General features: G+C 41.6%; 1 protein-coding gene across 42 annotated transcripts in view; it reads right to left on the bottom strand.

Moving 5' to 3' along the window:
- Nucleotides 1-22,973, bottom strand: part of LOC129624595 (uncharacterized) — a 324,961-nt gene that overhangs the window by 300,207 nt on the left and 1,781 nt on the right. For 10 of the 42 annotated variants that reach the window (XR_008701036.1, XR_008701043.1, XR_008701041.1 and 7 more), the window contains exons 1-2: nucleotides 21,232-21,368; nucleotides 20,707-20,807 (exon numbers count right to left, since the gene is read on the bottom strand). Coding sequence is in view for 6 of the 42 variants with exons in the window: in XM_055542751.1 (XP_055398726.1) it covers nucleotides 20,707-20,802 (96 nt within the window). In the remaining 36 variants the exon portion in view is untranslated. The other 32 variants (XR_008701015.1, XR_008701025.1, XR_008701024.1 and 29 more) reach the window with 23 other exon arrangements.

The raw sequence follows: 22,973 nt of genomic DNA, 5'->3' as shown, positions 1-22,973 counted from the left end.
TCCAGGAGTAACCCTGAAATGTGAGGGTTTCCCAGGTAGCTCAGTGGTAAAGAATCTGCCTGCCATTGCAGGAGATACAAGAGACACGAGTTTGATTCCGAAGATCCCCTGGAGGAGGAAATAGCAATCAACTCCAGTATTCTTGCCTGGAATATTCCATGGACAGAGAGGAGCCTGATGGGCTACAGTTCAAGGGGTCGTAAAGGTTGGACATGACTGAGCACACACACACTTGAAACCCTGAAATAAGTGGAGTGCAGAGTAATCTTAAGTGCACACTTTATTCTCCACTTTGTCTAGAAGAACAGGTTCAAGGGAATGAATCCTCTGATTCCTAGGAAGTATCTATTGATCTGGTTCCACAGTCAAGAATTTGGAAAGAGGCATATTGAGAGTTGGTGATGAGAAATTTTGAGAAAGGGGTATGTGAATAGACTTTTCAAAATGGGTTCAAGGCCTAAAAGTGAAAGTCACTCAGTTGTGTCTGACTCTTTGTAACCCTATGGACTGTAGCCCCCCAGGCTCCTCTGTCATGGGATTCTCCAAGCAAGAATACTGGAGTGGGTTGCCATGCCCTCCTCCAGGGCATCTTCCCAACCCAGGGACCAAACTTGGGTCTCCCATATAACAGGCAGATTCTTTACTGTCTGAGCCACCAGGAAAGTAGTTTCAAGGCCTGAAAAATGTTACTAATATATCATGGGATGTCTATTTAAAACATACTTCCTTCAGAAGACGGTCTAACTAGGGTAGAAGAGCCAGCTATTAATGGTCTCACCTGTTCTGTGTTGCAGTCATGAGACAAGAATATACCCTGCAGTCACTTCCCTAGATTCTAATTTTTCTAAAAATAATTTTATTCATTTATATATTAATTTTTGGCTGCACTGGGTCTTCAGTGCTCTGCATGGACTTTCTCTAGCTGTAGTGAGCAGGGGCTACTCTTTGTTGTGGTGTGTGGTCTTCTCATTGCAGGGGCTTCTCTTGTTGTGGCGCTTGGGCTCTAGGCAGGTGGGCTTCCGGAGTTGCAGCTTGTGGGCTGGAGAGCAAGGGCTCAGTCGCTGTGGCGCACAGGTTTAGTTGATCCACAGCATGTGGGATCTTTCCAGAGCCAGGGATCGAACCAGTATCCCCTGCATTGGCAGGCAGATTCTTATCCACTGTGCCATCAGGGAAGTCCTCCCTGGATTCTTGATGAGAACAAGATAGCCCATTTGATGGATGGCGATCATCCTGCTTCCCCAGGCATTCCATTGCTTTCTCAATGGAATCACGGGAAAGGAGGTCATCACAGGCTCTCCCATCACCAAGACTGACGAGGCCACTTCTATAGCCAAGGGCTCAATGTGACACCAGGAAAAAGACAGAGATCCCACAACCATCACAGTTCTAAAAAACAGCCAGAAACAAGTCAGCGGAAGTTGCATTTCCTTGAAGCCCTAATTTGCAACAATTCATCCTTGCTGAAATAGAGACTAGTTTTCCATGTTATGGTGTTAGAAGATGTTTTCTTTCTCTTTTCCTCTTTCTGCCCATCCTCTTAAATATAGAAAATGTAATGGGTGGCTAAGTTTAACTGTTTTTCTATATGCTGAAAGATAATGTAGTGTCATGATAGAACTAGAAGTGAAATGATATATGATCTTTGTCTCAGTGAGCATCTGATGAAGTTAGGGACACTGGACAAATGAAAAAAGAACCTAATGATAAAAAAGTATAAGGATGCAGGAAGGATGCTTGTGCAATAATTGCCTCCAAAAGGAGAGCTTACTGAGGATCTGAGAACTCTAATGGGCCAATGGGCAGGTACAACCACCTGAGCTTCAGGGATGCTGACACGGACAGAATGAAGCCAGACAGCCGCCATGAGGGGGAAGTTGCAAGAAGTTACAAGCAAGGAGAAGTGAGGAGAATGCATGGGTGACTGTGTGCAAAACCAAACTTTGGGTGGGTGAGTTTCCATCTGGATCAGACTCAACTATAAGATCCAGAATGTCCCTATCTTTTCTTTGTGCAGGAAGTATGTTAGCAAAATCATCATGTTGTCTGAAACATGCTTTTAATAGACTTTAAAAATGCATTCTTTCCTTTTCTGCACTCTAATTCCACACACTCTATTTCAAGTCCTCTAGATTTCTAAGGAAACTGTCTTTGTCATTTTCAGCTGCTAATACTCTTTCATAAAGGGGAGGTTTTATTCAAACCTGATAGAAATGTGAAAGAACAAACAATAATGTTCTGCTTTCCATTGTGTTTCTTTTCATCCAAAGTTCTTAAAGCTCTTTGAAAATATTAATTATATCTCTGAATAGCTGTAATATAATATGACTGTACCATCATCTCTTTTTTTTAACCAATGAGAATAAACCACAGAGCAATATAACTATTGACTCAAGTCAACGAGGTCCCAGGATCCAGGCTAAAAGCCAATGTATCTTTATAAACCAGGATGTGAAAAAGGAAAGGAACTAAGGATATAGGTCTTGTAGATTGAAAGAAGCAGAGTCTTTTCTCCTTCTTAAACACAGAAGATGTATTCAATTTCCAGTGCTTTTATCATCTGTGAAATACACATAAGTTTGAATGACTATAAGATACCAGTACATCACTTAGACACTTTGAAGGAGGGCAGAAAGGGAAGTTTTCCTATTTTCCAAAATTATTTTTCTTCTGCTGACAAGCGCTTTAACCAACAAGACAAATTTTGGCAAGATTCTTTTTCCCTAGTAAAAAGGAAATGAGCCTCATTTGCCTGAGCTAGAAACACAAATGGTCTCTTTTGCCATTACTTCTAGCTAGAATTTTAAGTCAGCTCACACCCTCTAATTTCCAAGGATACTGATAGAGGATTTAAAGTTCCAACTCCACTATGGAAAGGTTTCATTTGCACCCAGAGTCCCTGAGTTTTAATCCAGCTTTGTTTACAGAGCTCTCTTGAGTTTCCAGAACAGCGTTTCATGGTTGGCAGTAGGCGGCAGGGCAGATAAACATTCAGCTATAACATTTTCTTCCTGGCAATTTCAGTGTTAAATTATAAGCAAACAAGCTCTCTTTAAAATAAAGAATTCTACCAAAGTGACCACTTAATTAAGGGCATTCAAATCCCTTGATGCCTTGGCTAATTCACCTGTGCCCTTTTGTGACCTAAAATAAGCCATTTAATCCAAAACATGAGATTTTTTTTTTTCCCCTGGGCCAATGAAGCCACAATTTGTCACTCAGATCATTTAGTGCCACATATTGCCATAAGTCTCCCTAAGGCAGTGCAAAGTCATGGTTATGACATTAAGGGTGTCTGGGTAGCCAATTTTAATGAGGAATAAATAATTTCTCCTGTTTGGCTAATACCTGTTGGTGTAGAAAGGTAATCCAAATGTCACTGCTCCATCCCTTTCTTGTAGAAAAAGAATAATGGACAACATCTGCTTTGAATGTGTTCCCGGGGGCGGGGGGAGACCCAAGGTCTCTTTTCTAATCAAAAATGATCTCCGAGAACTGAGAGAGTTATGGACCTTGGACAGTCACAGTGTCGCTTAAGAAAAAAAGAAAAAGAAAAGAAAAACCCAGGAAGTTCCGGGAATATAATAAAAGACTGCACCAGTATTATTGCTTACATGTGTGCACATCTGCTCAGAAAGCTAGAAGAGTACCCAGAGGAAAAAACCACGTACAACAAATGCGTTTACTGCTACTCTTCAATCAACAGCGGCGATAAGACGAGCTTTTAGATATAGTTTTGGTTCCTTCCAGCTTTTGCTTTTTTCACAGGGCTGGTGGGAAGCTGGGTGGGATGCTCAAAAATGGATGAATTGACAACCTAGGCTCTGTAAAGTACTTTAAGCTGAATCTTCTCCAGGCTGCCTTTGTGCCATGCTCAGCATCTGTGATACCGGGGCACATGGGGTTAGAGCCTGACCCCCATCCCCACCTGCACCAGCTTGCTCCACTGGAAGCCAGACTTCTGCCATTGATCAGAAACTTGTGTGTTTTTTTTTTTTTCCTCTCTCTTGGCTTCTTCCTTTGATGAAATGTCTGGATATTTAATTTTGCTCCTTTCAGGAGCATACGCCCAGATTTCTCTAGATTCAGAAACAGCAAAGTAAACTTGGTTACAAAGTGAAGGAACATAATGGTGACATTTACTTTTTCTTGTTGTGTTTTCATTTGGCCATTCCCCGGTACAAATCTGCAATGGGCCAATGTCTAAACAAATCAAAATAGGGCCTTCTTTTAAATACTAAGTCACCAACTATAATATCCAGCTCTCTTTGGGAAAAATACATATTACATATGCAAAGGAAAAGCTGAGATATGGTCAGTTGTTTCAGCTGATAAGGAATTAACAAGAAAAAAATGAAAAGAGCTTTGTTCTTTCCTCTTTACTTTAGATTCCATTATTCACTGAGGAGGGTTTCCTTCGAAGCTCAGTGATAAAGAATCTGCCTGCCAAGCAGAAGACACAGGTTCGATCCCTGGGTCGACAAGATCTCCTAGAGTAGGAAATGGCAACCCACTCTAGTAGTCTTGCCTGGGAAGTCCCATGGACAGAGAAGCCTGGAGGGCTACAGTCTATGGGATCGCAAAGAATCAGACATGACTTAGTGACTAAATTACCACCATCAATAAAGAACCTCAACAACAAAAAAATCACACTTTCCTTAAACAGCCTCAAATCCCACGACCTCTTCTCATAGGGAAAAAAATAAGTATCTGATAAAGTAAAAATGGGATTCTCCAGGCAAGAATACTGGAGTAGGTGGCCATTTCCTCAGGGAATCTTCCTGACCCAGGGATCAAACATGTGTCTATTACATCTTCTGCATTGGCAGGCAAATTCTTTATTACTAAGCCACCTGGGAAGCCCAAAGTAAAAATGAGCATCATGGGTGAAAAAATGAAAATATGACATCACTTCAGTCTCATCTTAAATCAGGTTGCAAGTCCTTTGAGAAGTCCACATAGCATGCCAATACATACCCATGTTCACAGATGTCTTTTACATTTTGAAATTCTGTCCTTGGCTGTTCTGAGAAGGGTGTGTGGACAAACTTAGGGACCTCTTCACTATCATCCAAGCGCTGCACTAGTTGATGTAAAGTCCAACCATAGATGTTCCTAGTTTTTTGATTCGTTTACTTGTTATTTTTTATTTTTCCTTTCCTTCCTCATCATGGCAGCATGTTATAATGAACAGAACATGAGCTTTGGAATAAGGCAGGCCAGAGTTCAGAACTCTGTTCCATCTCTGAGATATAAGCCAGTTCCTTACCCTCTTAGGTTGTTTCTTCACTCACAAAATAAGAGAAGCTCTTGTGCCTCAAAGGCATAATTCATGAATCTTATAAGTTCTAAAGTGTTAGTCACTCTCAGTCACGTCCGACTCTTTGTGACCCCATGGACTGAAGCCCACCAGTCTCCTCTGTCCATGGAATTCTCCAGGCAAGAATACTAGAATGGGTAGCCAATGCCTTCTCCAGGGGATCTTCCAGACATAGGGGTCGAACCTGGATCTCCCACATTGCAGGCAGATTCTTTACCCTCTGAACCACCAGGGAAGCCCTATAAGTTCTAAACTGAAGTCTTATTATTATTTGAGAACATCATCATATACCTTCTGGTATCCAAGTCCAGGTAACCCTGCACCAACTGAGGCAGTGCTGTCTCCCTCCCGACATGAAAAATGTATTTTAGGACCCCAGCTGTGACAATCCTGGGCACACTGGAATCAACCACATGATGCTGGGCCAAGTATGGGAAATGCTGATTTTAGAGGCACTGGGACAGTGAAGGATCACCAAAGACTGACATGCATCACCCGTGTGAATTTCCATTTGATTAGCAACCAATTTCCTTACAAAGAGGAAGATGTTGACTGGTTCCCAGGCAGAGATGGGATCATGCCCTCTGCCCAGATCCAAGTCTGTCCCTACCTAACCTGGCTCTACAGTGTCAATACTGACATCTTTATACCTAACCAGGGCCCATCCTGAGAGAAGACCCCAGCATCAGTGTGGATGGAACTTCTGCCCCTACTCCTCTCAGAAGTCTCCAGAATGGGAAGATTGTCACAGAATGATCACCAAGGCTGCAGTGGGTGCATGGAGCAGCCTTGAATAAATGCAGGATGAAACACTCTTCACATGATAGAAGAGCTGAACATAAAGTAAGTGGCCACATGTCCTTTTGGGGAAGAACTAATATGAAATTACTATGTACAATTGCCTTGTTGTTGTAATTTTCACTGAAATTCACCTTCTCCTTTAGTCAATGGCTCTGAGTATGAAAATTAAGAGACTTTGACTTTATTAGAGGCTACTGCTTTCAGCCATAAAGAAGGCTGAGTGCCAAAGAATTGAAGCTTTAGAAATGTGGTGCTGGAGAAGACTCTTGAGAGTCTCTTGGACAGCAAGGAAATCAAACCAGCCAATCCTAAAGGAATTCAATCCTACATGTTCATTGGAAGGACTGATGCTGAAGCTGAAGCTCCAATATTCTGGCCACCTAATGCAAAGAGCTGACTCATTGGAAAAGACTTTGATGCTGGGAAAGTTTGAGGGCAGGAGAAGAAGGGGACAACAGAGGATGAGATGGTTGGATGGTATCATCAACTCAATGGACGTGAGTCTGAGCAAATCCTGGGAGATAGTGAAGGACAGAGGAGCCTGGTGTGCTGCAGACCACAGGTCTCAAAGAGTAGGAAACGACTTAACAACGGAACAACAACTGCTTTCAGCTTGCTGGTCTCCCATTTTAAAAAAATATGAGTTGAGTAATATCCTTGTTGGCTGACTAGCAGTCTTGACCCCCCAAAAGCACAGTGTACTCTTAATCATTGCCATGATTCTCTGATCCTGGGTGCCACTTTGACCTTGGTGCTCATTTTGAAAACTGTAGTCACTTTACTGGAGAAGGCAATGGCAACCCACTCCAGTACTCTTGCCTGGAAAATCCCATGGGCAGAGGAGCCTGGTAGGCTGCAGTCCATGGGGTTGCGAAGAGTCAGACACAACTTTCAAAAGAGTCACTTTTGAAAGAAAAGTGAAAGTCACTTTCACTTTTCACTTTCATGCATTGGAGAGGGAAATGGCAACCCACTCCAGTGTTCTTGCCTGGAGAATCCCAGGGATGGGGGAGCCTGGTGGGCTGCGGTCTGTGGGGTTGCGCAGAATCGGACACGACTGAAGTGACTTAGCAGCAGCAGCAGTCACTTTACTGCTGACAGATAACCACAGCCACCTGGCTTTTATTATACTGAGATATTTTTATCCTCATTGCTCTCAGAGAGTCCTCTTCTGTAACAGCATCTCCTACCATCATCAGCCTTGGCTTATAGAGAACAGTTATCCCTGACCTTTTTAACAATACTGGTATCCCTCTTTCCAATGTCCTCAGGGTCTTCCTATGTAATTTCATAAGTTGGTGGGTTTCCTGTCCTTATATCCACTCTTCCATGCCTATCTCTCTACCACTGTCTGCCAGAACAGTGGTAGAGAATTTAAAGCAATGGAAAAAATCAATTAACTGATTCTTTGAATTGGTTAATAAAACTGATAAACTTTTAGCTAGCTTAAGATAAAAAGACAAAACAATCAAATTACTAAAATCAGAAATGAAAAAAGGCATTGCTATTGATCTTATAGAAATTTTTTAAAAAAAGATTATAAAGGGATACTATGAATAATTGTGTACTAATAAATTAGAAAAGCTTAGATGAAGTGCATCAGTTTCTAGAAAGACACAAACTACCAAAAATGACTCAAGAAGAAATACACAATCTAAGAGATCTATCACAAGCAAAGACACTGAATTAGCAATCAAAAAACTATCCAAAAAGAAAAGTCTAGAGTCAGATGGCTTCACTGGTGAATTCTACCATACATTTAAGGAAGAATCAATATCAGTGTTTCACAAATTTCTTCCCCCCAAAATAAAAGAGGTGGGAACACTTTCCAACTTATTTTATGATGCAGTATTTCCCTGACACCAAAACCAGACAAAGATACTACAAGAAAACCACACACCATATCTTTTGTGAGTAAACACACAGAAATCCTCAGTAATATAGTAGCAAGCTAAATCCAGCAACATAGTAAAAAAAAATTATACACCCTGACCAGATGGGATATATACCAGAAATGCAAGATTGGTTGAAAATCTGAAAATCAATTAATGAAATATACCATATCAATAAAAAAAAAACTATATATTTCAATAGATAAACAAAAAGCATTTGACAAAATCCAACCCCTTTCCATGACAAAATATCTCAACCTGACAAAGGACGTGTAGGAAAAACCCAGAGTTAATATCATATTTAATGGCCAAAGACTGGAAGATCATGATGAAGACAGGAGGTCCACTCTCACCCTTGCTATTCAACTTTGTACTTGTGCTTCTAGCCAGGGCAATTTGGCAAGGAAAAGGAATTAATGCATCCAGATTAGAAAGCAAGACGACATTTCCAGATAACATGTTCTTTACATAGAAAATCCTAAAAAAAAAACCACTAAGAAGCTAGTAGAACTAACAAATAAGTTCAGTAAGCTTGCAGGGTACAAGGTCAAGATACAAAAATCAATTGTATTTCTATACCCTAGCAACAAACAATCCAAAAATAAAATTTAAAAACAGTCCCATTTACAAAAACATCAAAAAGAATAAAATACTTAAGAATAAATTAAACAAAGAATTCAAAAACTTATACTCTGAAAACTACAAAATATTGTTGAAGGAAATTTTAAAAGATCTGAAAAATGCACCATGTTCATGGATCGGCTGATTTAATATCATTAACATGAAAGCCTTCCCTAGTTTATCTGTAGATTCAGTGCAATCTTAGTGAGAATTCCCAGTGGATTTTTTTTATAGAAATTGAAAAGCTGGCTCTAAATTTTTTTAATGTAATTGCAAGGGACCCAGAATAGCCACGGAGAAGGCGATGGCACCCCACTCCAGTACTCTTGCCTGGAAAATCCCATGGACGGAGGAGCCTGGTAGGCTGCAGTCCATGGGGTTGCGAAGAGTTGGACATGACTGAGCGACTTCACTTTCACTTTTCACTTTTATGCATTTGGAGAAGGAAATGGCACCCCACTCCAGTGTTCTTGCTTGGAGAATCCCAGGGACGGGGGAGCCTGGTGGGCTGCCATCTATGGGGTCACACAGAGTTGGACATGACTGAAGTGACTTAGCAACAACAACAACAACAGGACAGCCAAAGCAGGTTTGAAACAGCAGAATCAAGTTGGAAGATACACACCTGTGAATGTCAAAACTTCATGCAAAGGAATGGTAAACAAAACAGTATGATACTGACATAAAGACAGATATTAAATCAATGGAATAGAATTGAGAATTCAGAAGTAAAGCCATGTGTTTGATGAATGGTGCCAAGACCAGGTAAGGAAATGGAGAACGAATCTGTGCTACATGATATAAAATAGGCAAGATAAACCTGGCAATAGGCAACAATAAAAAGATTTCACAGTTGTGACCAGCTCTGGGTTCAGTTCCATCCACTTAGAATGTCAGCACATTCTAAGATGGCAACGAGTCCCAGCTTGACTAGAGTTGGCATACTGTCTCTATGTGGCAGGCACTCATGCCTTATCACTATCATGCATGCTGAATCACTTCAGTCGTGTCTGACTCTGCGACCCTATGGACCGTAGCCCTCCAGGCTTCTCTGTTCATGGGATTCTCCAGGCGAGAATACTGTAGTGGGTTGCCATGCCCTCCTCCAAGGGATCTTCCTGACCCAGGGATTGAACCCACAACTCATTATGTCTCCTGCAATCCAGGAGGATTTACTAGCACCACCTGGGAAGCTCCTTATCACTAGCAAGATGTACTAATTATTTTGGTTTATCTGAGGCAAAGGATAATATTCTCCATCTGGTCTTCTGGATGATAAAGAAACCATGTCTCCTCCCTTTGGCATCAGTCTATGAGAAGTGAGACTCCCTGAAGAATAAAGGATGGTAGGGATAGCCTAAGTCTTCCTGAGGCTAAAAGAAACAACCAAGCTCATCACTTCCCTGGTTAAGTTAACTAAGTCCTAATCAACAAGTAAATATCCCCTCTTTTGGAATTGTGGCCTTGTCTTGCCTTCAGTCAGGACATCTTTATCTCTCTAGAAACAGAAGGCACAGCAGCCCCTCCTGCAATCTCTCAGCCTCTCAGCTGAGGTTCTGTGTCAGAAAACTCTCTTGTTTAAATCAGCAAAAGAGCTGTCTTTCTTCTGCTGTTAACCATGATCATTTGGCACTGTTTAAACTTAATATTGTTTTTATATTTAGGAAATAAGATAAAGAGAAGAATCAAATTGTTCAGAGGAACAGAAAGTGATTTTTACTTTAAAACTCTCAATATTCATCCCACTTTCCCTGGGAGGGTTTAATTCCAAAGTGCCGCTTGGTTATTTTCCGGTAGAAAAAAAATGACAGCAGCCTGTCTGAGTGGAAAAAGGAAACAAGCTACAGTAATATATCACCTCCCCTGCCCCCAGACTTCTGCCTGCCTTCCTCCTCCAAGGGCAACTGCCCAAGAAGCTAAGAGGGGAGGGCATTGGTGGCTAAAAGGTACTCTTATAGTTCATAATAAGCATTCTTTACATTCTTCACATTTTAAAAGTCAGGACTAGGGATAGACCAAAGAGAGAGCTGCCCTTTTATTATATAGGGTGAGTTATAATGGACAAGGCAAAAAAACAAGAGGATATCTGTGTCATTTTTTACCTTACTTCTCCATGGACTGGTCAATTTTAGTCCAATGACCAGTTCACAGACCACATGTAGGAGGCAGAAGTCATCCAAAAAAAGAAGAAAAGTGGATCCAGAATTTCTGCAATTTAAAATGCTCTCACACTACCATGCATAAAATAGACAGCTAGGGAGAAGCTGCTATATAGCACAGGGAGCTCAGCTGGGTGCTCTGTGATGACCTAGAGGGGTGGGATGAGTATGGGGTGGGAGGGAGGCTCCAGAGAAAGGGGATATATGTATACTTATGGAATCAAGATTGCTGGGAGAAATATCAATAACCTCAGATATGCAGATGACACCACCCTTATGGCAGAAAGTGAACAGGAACTCAAAAGCCTCTTGATGAAAGTGAAAGTGGAGAGTGAAAAAGTTGGCTTAAAGCTCAACATTCAGAAAATGAAGATCATGGCATCCGGTCCCATCAATTCATGGGAAATAGATGGGGAAACAGTGGAAACAGTGTCAGACTTTGTTTTTTTAGGCTCCAAAATCACTGCAGATAGTGACTGCGGCCATGAAATTAAAAGATGCTTACTCCTTGGAAGGAAAGTTATGACCAACCTAGATAGCATATTCAAAAGCAGAGACATTACTTTGTCAACAAAGGTCCATCTAGTCAAGGCTATGGTTTTTCCTGTGGTCATGTATGGATGTGAGAGTTGGACTGTGAAGAAGACTGAGCCCAAAGAATTGATGCTTTTGAACTGTGGTGTTGGAGAAGACTCTTGAGAATCCCTTGGACTGCAAGGAGATCCAACCAGTCCATTCTGAAGGAGATCAGCCCTGGGATTTCTTTGGAAGGAATGATGCTAAAGCTGAAACTCCAGTACTTTGGCCACCTCATGCGAAGAGTTGACTCATTGGAAAAGACTGATGCTAGGAGAGATTGGGGGCAGGAGGAGAAGGGGATTACAGAGGATGAGATGGCTGGATGACAACCCTGACTCGATGGACATGAGTCTGGGTGAACTCTGGGAGTTGGTGATGGACAGGGAGACCTGGCGTGCTGCGATTCATGGGGTCGCAAAGAGTCGGACACGACTGAGCGACTGAACTGAACTGAACTGAACTGATAGCTGATTCACGTTGTTGTACAGCGGAAACCAACACAACACTATAAAGCAATTATCATCCAATTTGTTTTCTTGGGCTCCAAAACCACTGTGAATGGTGATTACAGCCATGAAAGTAAAAGACACCTGCTCCTTAGAAGAAAAGCTATGACAAACCTAGACAGCATATTAAAAAGCAGAGACATCACTTTGCTGACAAAGGTCCATATATAGTCAAAGCTATGGTTGGATGGCATCACTGAATTGATGGACATGAGTTTGAGTAGGCTCCAGGAGTTGGTGATGGACAGGGAAGCCTGGCGTGCTGCAGTCCATGGGGTCACAAAGAGTCGGATACAACTGAGTGACTGAACTGTGCTGAACTGATGGTGTTTTTAGTAGTCACATACGAATGGACCATAGGGAAGGCTGAGCGCTAAAGAATTGATGTCTTCAAACTGTGGTGTTGGGGAAAATTCTTGAGAGTCCCTTGGACAGCAAAGAGATCAAACCAGTCAGTCCTAAAGAAAATCAACCTTGAATATTAATTAGAAGGAATGATGCTGAAGCTGAAGTTCCAATACTTTGGCCACCTGATACACAGAACTGACTCACTGGATAAGCGCCCTGATGCTAGGAGAGATTGAGGGAAGGAGAAGAGGTGTGACAGAGGATGAGATGGTTGAAAGGTATCATCAGCTCAATGGACATGACTTTGAACAAACTCCAGGAGATAGCGAAGGGCAGGGAAGCCCGGCATGCTTCAGTCCATGGGGGTCGAAGAGTCGGACACAACTGAGTGACTGAACAACACAAAGAAAGATAATGTAATTTTTAGATTTCTAAAATGAAGACTGTAAAAATAAATAAATAAATTAAATTCCCTCAAGTCAATAGGCAGAAATGATTGGAGGTTTGTAAGGTTCTGCCAGTTCGTATTTTAGAAAATTCAGAGAGACTGTGGGAAGCACTCTTAAATCTGACACTATCAGGTCACTAATAGAACAATCCCAGACTTCTTTAAAATGTTATCAAATGATCAATGTGTCAAAACTAAAGAGACTGGGAGGAGCCAAATAATGAAGACCAAGGAGGTGGTCTTCAATCCCACTCTGTCTAGCCTCTAGGAAGTGGAAAATAATAGTGATATTTTGGCCCCAGGAAGTTCCTCATATTAGCCTTTCAAATAAAATCTTAGTATCAGATTTTATGATGACAGAGTACTGTCAGAGGTGAGGTGTTGGTGCCCTGAATTCCATGGTAGGCACAAAAATATGGCCTTGAGGGCAGACTGGGAAGATTCTGTCTGCTCTGGAGAGCACATACTTAGCTGGTCCCTCTCTTTCCTTTATTCCAAGATTTGGTGTGAGAGATACTACGGTGAGGTAGTATGCTGCTGCTGCTGCTGCTGCTAAGTCGCTTCAGTTGTGTCCAATCTGTGCGACCCCATAGACGGCAGCCCATTAGGCTCCTCTGTGCCTGGGATTGTCCAGGCAAGAATACTGGAGTGGGTTGCCATTTCCTTCTCCAATGCATGAAAGTGAAAAGTGAAAGTGAAGTCGCTCAGTCGTGCCCGACTCTTAGCGACCCCATGGACTGCAGCCTACCACGCTTCTCCGTCCGTGGGATTTTCCAGGCAAGAGTACTGGAGTGGGGTACCATTGCCTTCTCCATGAGGTAGTATATAAGCTGCCAAATACTATAGCCTGCTGTTTCCAACCAAGCCCCCAGTTCACTGGTTCACGTCTCATCACCCAAACCCCAGCCACCCTGGCCCATCAGCCCAGGTGTGTGAGCTACCACCAGTGCTTGGGAACTAAGGGCGCAGTGTGGGAGGCCTTTGCACACTTTGAGATGCCTATCAGAAGAGGGGAGTTCATAGATACCCTGGGCACCAGGTGAGTGGGGTAAAGTGAGTGCTTGAGTATACACAAGTCATGATCAGCAGGACAGCTGGCAAGACTGATGGTCAAGAGCACAGACCTTGGAGACAGACTCTTCTGGGTTTGAATCTCTGCTGGGTGGTTTGTAAGCTCTGTGCTCAGAAACTCCCACGTCCAGCTTCTCTGCACCACTGTCCTGCACATACAAAATGGAGGAAATAGAATCTACCTCACAAATCTATTTTGAACATTAAACATGACATTGTATATAAAAGCACAGTATCGGGCATGACCCTGGTGCATGCGTGAGTGCTGTCATTTCAGTTGTGTCTGACTCTTTGTGATCCTATAGACTGTAGCCCGCCAGGCTCCTGTGTCCATGGGATTTTCCAGACAAGCATACTGGAGTGGGTTGTCATGCCCTCCTCCAGGGGATCTTCCCAATCCTGGGATTGAACCCGCATCTCTTGTGTCTCCTGTATTGGCAGGTGGGTTCTTTACCACTAGCGCCACCTGGGAAGCCCCTGACCCTTAGTAGATGTTCGATAATTATTGTTACCATGACAATCCCATTATACGGGGGACATTATTTTTAAATTTTTCCCAATCCTTCTTATTCTACATCCTTTTCTCTGAAGCACCTTCTAGTTTTTAAATGGTTTAAATATACAAAAGTCAGGGATTCCTCCAGGAGGCAGAAGGCCTGCTGCCCTTCATACCTGACAAAGTTCCCCTTTTGGTGTCCTCCTGCTTCAACCATCCATGCAAGGTTTCTGGCCTAAAACTCTCAGATCGGATTTGAAGAGAAAAGTTAAAGGGAACTTATCCCCCTCCTTTTCAAACTCAGGAAGATGAATTGCTCATTCGTTCTCTGAGGAAATAAGGCAAAGTATGTTCAGTAATTACTTGGAGGACAAAGCATGCTTGTCAGATTAGGAAGAGCAGATGTTCTCTTGGAGGAGTGGCAAAAGAAAACTGGGAAGGGAGAAACAAGATAAGGAAGAGCAGGGCTGTCAGTCGGGAGAGAATGCAGGGCAGCATGAACCTGCTTCAGTGCTTATCCATCAAAGGGCAGCTTCCAGAATGTCAGCTTTCCACATGGTCTCCACTCCCGTGACTGCCTCTGCACTTGGCCCTCCGGACTCTGTGTGCAGGAGTTCTTTAAATCCTAACCTTGGAGAAAAACACTGCAACTCTGAGCTCAATGTATTTGACTGCCATGCACTGCATTTGGGCCTTAGCTCCTGACACCAGACTCAGCTAAGTTGCAAAATCTTCTATTTTTCATGCTTGTGCTCAGCCATGTCTGACTCTTGGCAACTCCAGAGACTGTAGCCCATCAGGCTTCTCTGTTCATGGGTTTCTCCAGGCATGAATCCTGGAGTGGGTTCCTATTTCCTCCTCCAGGGAATCTTCCTGACCCAGGGATTGAACCCATGTCTCCTGCAATGGCTGGCAGATTCTTTACCACTGAGCCAAGTTTTTTACCACTTCCCAAGCTGCAAAATAAAGTCCCATAAATTCCCACTATGGGGGGATCAGACCCTTAAATGAACACATTTGGGTATCGTTTTGCTCATGTAGAGAAATTGCATAACTAAAATAGGAGAGAAGATGAAATATGGGTGGGCAAAAATTTTAAGAAGTGCCCATCTCACATATCTGGCATATTTAATCTTCATAAAATGCTGAAGTTGAGATGGTTTCCTACATTTTACAGACTAGACAGAGGCTCAATGCAGACTCATATAGAAAAGGTGGTGGTTTGGTGGTGGTTTAGTCACTAAGTTGTGTCCAACTCTTATGACCCCATGGACTGTAGCCCACCAGGCTCCTCTGTCCATAGGATTTTCCAGGCAAGAATACTGGAGTGGGTTGCCATTTCCTTCTCCAGGGAATCTTCCCGACCCAGGAATCAAACTCAGGTCTCCTGCACTGAAGGCAGATTCTTTACCAAAGGGAAGAAAAAAAGGAGAAGTCCCAAATGAATAAAATCAGAAATGAAAAAGAAGTTAAAACTGTTACCATAAAAATATGAAAGATCTAAGAAACTTTTATGAGCAACTATGTGCCAATAAATGGACAACCTAGAAGAAATGGACAAATTCATAGAAAAGTACAATCTCCTAAGACTAAAACAGAAGGAAATAGAAAATATGAACAATTAACAGTAATAAAATTGAATTAGCAATTTAAAAATTCCCAAAAAGCAAAAGCCCAGGACCTGATGGCTTCACAGGTGAATTCTACCAAACATTTCAAAAAGTTAATGCTGATTCTTCTGAAACCACTCCAAAAAATTATGGAGAAAGGAATACTTCCAAATTCATTATATGAATCCAACATCACCTTGATTCCAAAATCAGACAAAGATATCACACACATGCACACAATAATTATAGGCCATTATCACTGAAGGACATGATGCAAAAGTCCTCAACAAAGTACTAGTAAACCAAATCCAGCAATACATGAAAAGGATCATACATCATAATCAAGTGGGATTTATCCCAGGCCTGCAAGAATTTTTCAGTATCTGCAAATCAATCAATGTGATATATCACATTAGCAAATTAAAGAATAAAAAATTATCATTTCAATAGATGCAGAGAAAGCTTTTAATAAAATTCAACATCTGTTTATGATAAAAAAACTCTCCAGAAAGCAGACATAGAGGGAACATACTTCAGCGTAATAAAGGCTACATACAACAAACACACAGCTAACATCATATTTAATGGTGAGAAGCTGAAAGCATTTCCTCTAAGATCAGGAGCAAGACAAGGATATCCACTGTCACCACTTTTATTCAACATAGTATCGGAAGTCCTAGCCACAGTCATCAGAGAAGAAAAAGAAATAAAAGGAATCCAAATTGGAAAGGATCTTGTAAAACTGTCACTGTTTGCAGATAACATGACACTATGCATAGAAAATCCTAAGTATGCCACCAGAAAACTACTATAGCTCATCAATGAATTCAGTAAAGTGGCAGAATATAAAATTAATATGCTTAAATCTGTTGCATTTGTATACATAAACAATGAACTGTCAGAAAGAGAAAGCAAGGAAACGATACCACTTACCACCACATCAAAACAAAGTATTTAGGATTAAACCTGCCTAAGGAAGCAACAGGTCTACACTCAAAACACTATAAGAGACTGATGAAAGAAATTGAAGACAACACAAACATTTGGAAAAATATACTGTGTTCTTGGATTTGAAGAACCAATATTGTTAAAATTACCATGCTATCCAATGCAATCTACAGATTCAGTACAATCCTATGAAAATGCCAATGACATTTTTCACAGAACTGGAACAGATCATTTTAAAATTTGTATAGAAATATAAAAGACCCGAAATAGCCAAAACAGTTTTGAGAAAGAAGACTAGAGCTGGGGGAATCATGCTCCTTGTCTTCAGACTATACTACAAAGCTACAGTAATCAAAGCAGTATGTTACTGGCACAAAAACAGACACACAGATCAATGTAACAGGATAGAGATCATAGACATAAACCCTTACACTTATGGCTAATTACTCTATGACAAAGGAGGCAAGAACATACAATGGAGTAAAGATAGTCTCTTGAATAAGTGATGCTGGAAAAACTGGATAGCCGCATGCAAAACAATGAGATTAGAGCATTTCTTCACACCATATAAAAAAAATGAACTCAAAATGGATTAAAAACCTAAATGTAAGACCAAATACTATAAAACTCCCAGAGGAAAACATAGGCAGAAAATTTCTTGACATAAGTTACAGTATTATCTTTTCAGATCTGTCTCCTAAAGTAGAGGAAATAAAAACAAAAATAAACAAATGGGACCAAATTATACTTGAAAGCTTTTGCAGAGCAAAGGACATCATCAACAAAGCAAAAAGGCAACCCACTGAGCGGGAGAACATATCTCCAAATGATATAACCAATAAGGGATTAATATTCAAGATATATAAACAGCTTGTATAATTCAACATCCAAAAAAAAAAAAAAGACAACAAATTGCCCAGAATAGGCAGAATAACTGCATAGACGCTTTTCTAAGAGGAAATGCAAATGGTCACCAGGCACATGAAAAGATGCTCAACATTGCTAGTCATCAGGGAAAGGCAAATCTAAACCACAAGGAGATATCACTCCACACCTGTCAGAACAGCTATCATCAAAAAGAATACAAATAGCAAATGTTGACAAGGATATGGAGAAAAGGGAACCCTCGTAAACTGTTGGTGGGAATGCAAATTGATATAGCCACTATGGAAAACAGTATGGAAGTTTCTTTAAAAACTAAAAGTAGAACTACTATATGACCCAGGGGTTCCACTCCCCCTCACAAAACACTAATTCAAAAAGATACATGCACCCCAATGTTCATAGCAGCATTATTTACAACTGCCAAGATATGGAAACAATCTAAGTGTCCACCAATTAATGAATGGATAAAGAAGAATGGTATGTGTGTGTGTGTGTATATATACACACACATACATATCATGGATTACTACTCAGCCATAGAAAACAATGAATTTTGCCTTTTGCAGCAACATGGGTGGACTTGGAGGGTATTGCGCTAAGTGAAATAAGTCAGACAGAGAAAGAAAAATAATGTATGATATGACTTATATTGGAATCTAAATAATACAACAAACTAGTGAATAAAACAAAAAAGAAGCAGACCCATAGATAAAGACAACAAACTTGTGGTTACCTTTACAGAAACTCAAAGAGGAGCAATATAGGGGTGAGGGAGTAGAAAATACGAATTATTGGGTGTAAGATAATTAAGGAGGTACTGTGCAACAAGGAGAATAAAGCAAATATTTTGTAATAACTGTAAATGGAGGGTAACCCTTGAAAACTGCTTTAAAATTTTAATTAAATAATACTTTTAAAGAAAGAAAAATGAAAATACTCACCAAGAGGTAAAGCCAGGCTTCAAATGCCAGACACTAAATCCTATGTGGTACTGTCACCGCACGGATTTGCCTCCCTGTGGTATGAGCACAAACTGGGTATCTTTAGTCTGTTTCTAGCTTTCTTATCAGCTGTTTCTCATTTATAAAGTTTAGAGATTGGAATAAATCCAGGTTACTTCCCAGCTCTGTCACTTATTAAAAAGAGGGACCTTCCTGCAAGGGGGTGGGGGCTGAAGATAACAGGATTCTTTCAATGTCTGGAAACACCCAGCCCCCTCACTCAGGGCTAGAGACAAAGCTGAGGTCCGTGGGGGAGCTGGTCATGGGCTGAGAAACCAGGCAAGTGTGAATTCTAATCCCGGTGCTGACATTGACTTCCTCCTAATCCTCGCAGGCACTTTGTTTCTGAGTTTCCATCTCTGCAACAAGGTTAGTAAGACTCATCAATCTCCCAGGAGGTGTTCACATCTGCCTCGTGTTTGCAAGGAGCTAAAAACCTCATTTCTGGGGGCTTGTGGCAGTTTTACACGGAGGAACCCTTAGAAACAAAAATCAGGAATGCTAGAAGGCAAGTCATTGAAAACTGCATTAAAAAAATAACATGTGTGAGCCTGCTCGAGGATCTCTAATCTAAAACCCATTTTGAGAAGCAGTCATTCCATTATTTGCTCAGCTATCAGGGGGAAAATTTCTGTAGGGGAAGTTCAACCTAGGAGAAGGCACATAGGGGAAGAGTCCTAGAATAATAGCAGACATTCTGGAGTTCACACTCACAGAAGCAGTGTAATCTAATCTGTTTCTCCTTTTCAAAAAATATTCTCTCTATCAACAGAATGGGAAAGACTGAGGGCAGGAGGAGAAGGGGGCGATAGAGGATGAGATGATTGGATAGTATCATCAAATCAATGGGCATGAGTTTGAACAAACTCTGGGAGATAGTGAAGGACAGGGAAGCCTGGTGTGCTGCAGTCCATGGGGTCACAAAGCCTCAGACACAACTGAGCGACTGAACAACCACCACCAACAGAATAATGCATGGAGTTGGAACACAGGATAATCAATTACACCCTCATTTAAGTGGTTGATGCTTCACTCTGAAGAAACACTCTGGAAGAAATAGAATCACCCAACAAGAAAGAAAAGAAATAGAAACATCCAGAACTTGTACAAGTGCTTAAAGTTTTGAAGGTGTAGAAATAGCCAAGCACTGCAGGAAATCCCCAGATTCTATGCTTGTCTATGAGGTGAAACAATTTGCCAGGTGAGCTTCATCTTGTCATGCCTTTTGTAGATGGATATATACAAAACACGCACACATTCAGAGCATACAGCTTTCATCAAAAAGTTCTTCCTTGCCTGCTGTGATGGGGTGCCTGCCATGGAAAGTGGGGATAAAAGAATGGGTTGGCCAGCTGCGCTGTTTCTTCCATCTGTGTTTCCTCCATCCTGTACATCACAGGAAGAGAAATTTCCTAAGGTTGCCCTTCATACCTTCTGACTATCCTCAGAGGCTGATCACATCTGCACTCCCTCTTAGGAGCAGGGAGACTCAACTTTTCTTTTATGTAGGTCTTCCCTATAATTTTTTTTTTTTTTCCTCCAACCTGAACTGAATCTCCAACTACCTCTCTCAGGATGATAAATCAGGGACTTCTGTTTCGCACTCCGGACTCCATTCTGCCATCACACTCAGTATACAACCCACAGAGTTAAGCAAACAAAAGAATTTTTCATTTTCTCTTTCATTCAGTAAGGCTCCATTTTCTGTCACCCTCCAACCTTTTGATCTGTGTCCTAATGGTGCCGGTCACTTAGGGGCAGAAGTTCAGCGGCGGGTTAAGTCTGGGTGTGTTTACGTGCAGGAGAGGGTGTGTGTGCTCACTTCCTGTTGTCTGTGCGTTGCACACTGCCTTTGCTCTCCCAGGGCCCTGAGATCCCATCTGCTGAGTGAGCCCCTTCCCCTGCAATACCAGTTGAAAAGAAAAAAAAAAAAAAAAAAAGGTTGTTTTCCCTTTTCTTTCCCTCCACTCACCAAACCCTTTTGTCTTTGCTGCAGCTGAGCTGACATGGGCCAGTCTTACCTTGAAAAGGTTAAGGGAATAGGTGCTGTAACACTGACTATTCCATTTGGGTGCAACGATTTCCCAGTTTGTGTTTCTTGACATCAGTGGATCCATGAATCCTGAAAATTGCATTAAAATGTGCTTGGGTCGCTGGCTTTTTCTGTTTTCATTCTGAACTTTTTATTTCGTTTTGGAGGATAGCTGATTAACAACGCTGTGACAGTTTCAGCTGGACAGCAAAGCGACTCAGCCGGACATATACATGTATCTGTTGTCCCTCAAACTGCCGCCCTCATCCAGGCTGCCACGTAACACTGAACAGAGTTCCCTCGGCTATACAGTAGGTCCTTGTTGGTTATCCATTTTAAACATAGCAGTGTGTACTGCTGTTTTAAGATGCTTGAAATGAATGAGAAACTATGCATTCAATAACTGAAGCACCATGGAAACACAGACGACACAGGGAAAGCTCTCATTTAAATAAGTCACATAATTTCCCCTCTAGGACCCTTCTCTCCCGTGTGTGTACTCTTGCCACCTCACCTGCTACCAGCCTACTCTGCCATCCAGCCACGCCGCTTCCAGGAGATAAACTCTCTGACGGCTACTGACATTTGGGTTAAAACAACTAACGAATTTCTCAAAGCGTTGCTGTGTGAGAAATGCATTCTCCATTCAGGCACTTACCCCATCCACCTGTTTATCATTCAGCCGTTCATCTTCCAGGCAGATCTGAGTTCTAGAGGGTGGACAGCTGTGAACCGAGTAATTCGGTGCAGCTCCAGGAAAAGGTGCAACAAGGTGAAGCTGGCCTGGAAAAGGACATGGTATTAATCAATCACTCAGTACACAGCCTGGCTTATATCTCTTATCTCCCTGAGACCTTCACACCCACGCCTCATGAGCAAGCTCTGTGTACACAGCATGGTGGTACCCTCCAGGGACCCCACTCTCTTGCATTCAATTGGCCCCTTAGAGATTCCACAGAAAGGATATTTAATTTGGTGGCTCTCCAGAAATACTGGTTTACTCTCCCTGTGGGTTTTCTCTTTCCTCTCCAAGTCTGTGTGACAGACTCTAAGACCAAGAAAGGGTACGTAATTAACTACTTGACCTCTGCTTGGCTGCGTCAACAGAGGATATGTTATGCTTCCTTCCTTCTTTTCCGTTTGTGCCAGGATTCCAAGTTGTGTGTGTCCCTCAGCTGCTTGCACTCTTGTTGCATCTTCCCCCATATGGTGTGACAGATCTCTATCACAGACCATTATGGATGGGCTTCAGGTGGGGAGACTGCCCTACTGAGGCAGATTCATGATCACCATGAAGGAGAGCCACAGTCTGTTTTCCAGCGACCAAATCCGGATGCTACTGAGGAAAATATATTAAAAAAAAAAAAAATACCTCTAGGCACTTAATTGTGCAATGTTAGACTTCCCAATGCCAGCTGGTGATTAAATTATGAAATACAGGAGGATTTATAATCCTTGAAATTTCATCTGAGCCAATGTTGTCGCAGAGGCCGTCTGACCATATGGTCCATCCTTCTTGCAAGTTTCCAAGAAACTCACCAGGGTATTGAGCCCCCAAGGGTGAATTGCATTGTCTATTTACTTCCTATGACAGCAGGAGATAAGTTGCAATGGGATACTCCTATTCCATTTATTACTTTTTCTTTGAATCTATGTCCTTGTCAAATATGGTTCTCCCCCTAAAATATGTGACCCTCTTTCCCAAAATGGTTTAGCATTTCTTCCTGTAAGTCCTTCATCATACAGCTGTTCCTTGTGCTTTATCTGAACTGTCACATTTTCCTTGCCTAGGATTTCTATCACTGTCCACATTGTAGTTTACTATTAGCATTTCCAGAATTTCATGGTGACTATTTTACTCATCTCTAACTCAAGGATCTGTGACAACATATAAATATATGGGACATAGTTCTTCATCTATGGCTTTGCTTCAACATCAGCAGGAAAATAAAGTCATTATGTTCCTCTCCCCCAAGGTTCTTCTATATCAGTGTATGGAACTTAGGAGACAAAAATGTCTCATTCAAGATATAAATGGCAAACCTATGGTATTTAGGAGATACTATATAAAAATCAACGAGTTAAATTTTAGATACAAAAAGCCATCATGGATCTTTGAACAGAGATATTGAAAAGGAAGATAATGGCCAGCCTGGCAAAGAGTAAGCTACCTTCAATTGGATTTCATGAGTAAGTGTTGCCCCAAAATGGATCTATGTGGAGTTACAGGTAATTTTAGCAAAAAAAAAAAAAAAA

Source organism: Bubalus kerabau, chromosome 12, assembly GCF_029407905.1.
Source record: "Bubalus kerabau isolate K-KA32 ecotype Philippines breed swamp buffalo chromosome 12, PCC_UOA_SB_1v2, whole genome shotgun sequence".
In the NCBI taxonomy this organism is placed as follows: domain Eukaryota; kingdom Metazoa; phylum Chordata; class Mammalia; order Artiodactyla; family Bovidae; genus Bubalus; species Bubalus kerabau.
Note: the sequence above shows the minus strand (reverse complement) of the source record. Positions and strands in the feature narration are given on the sequence as shown.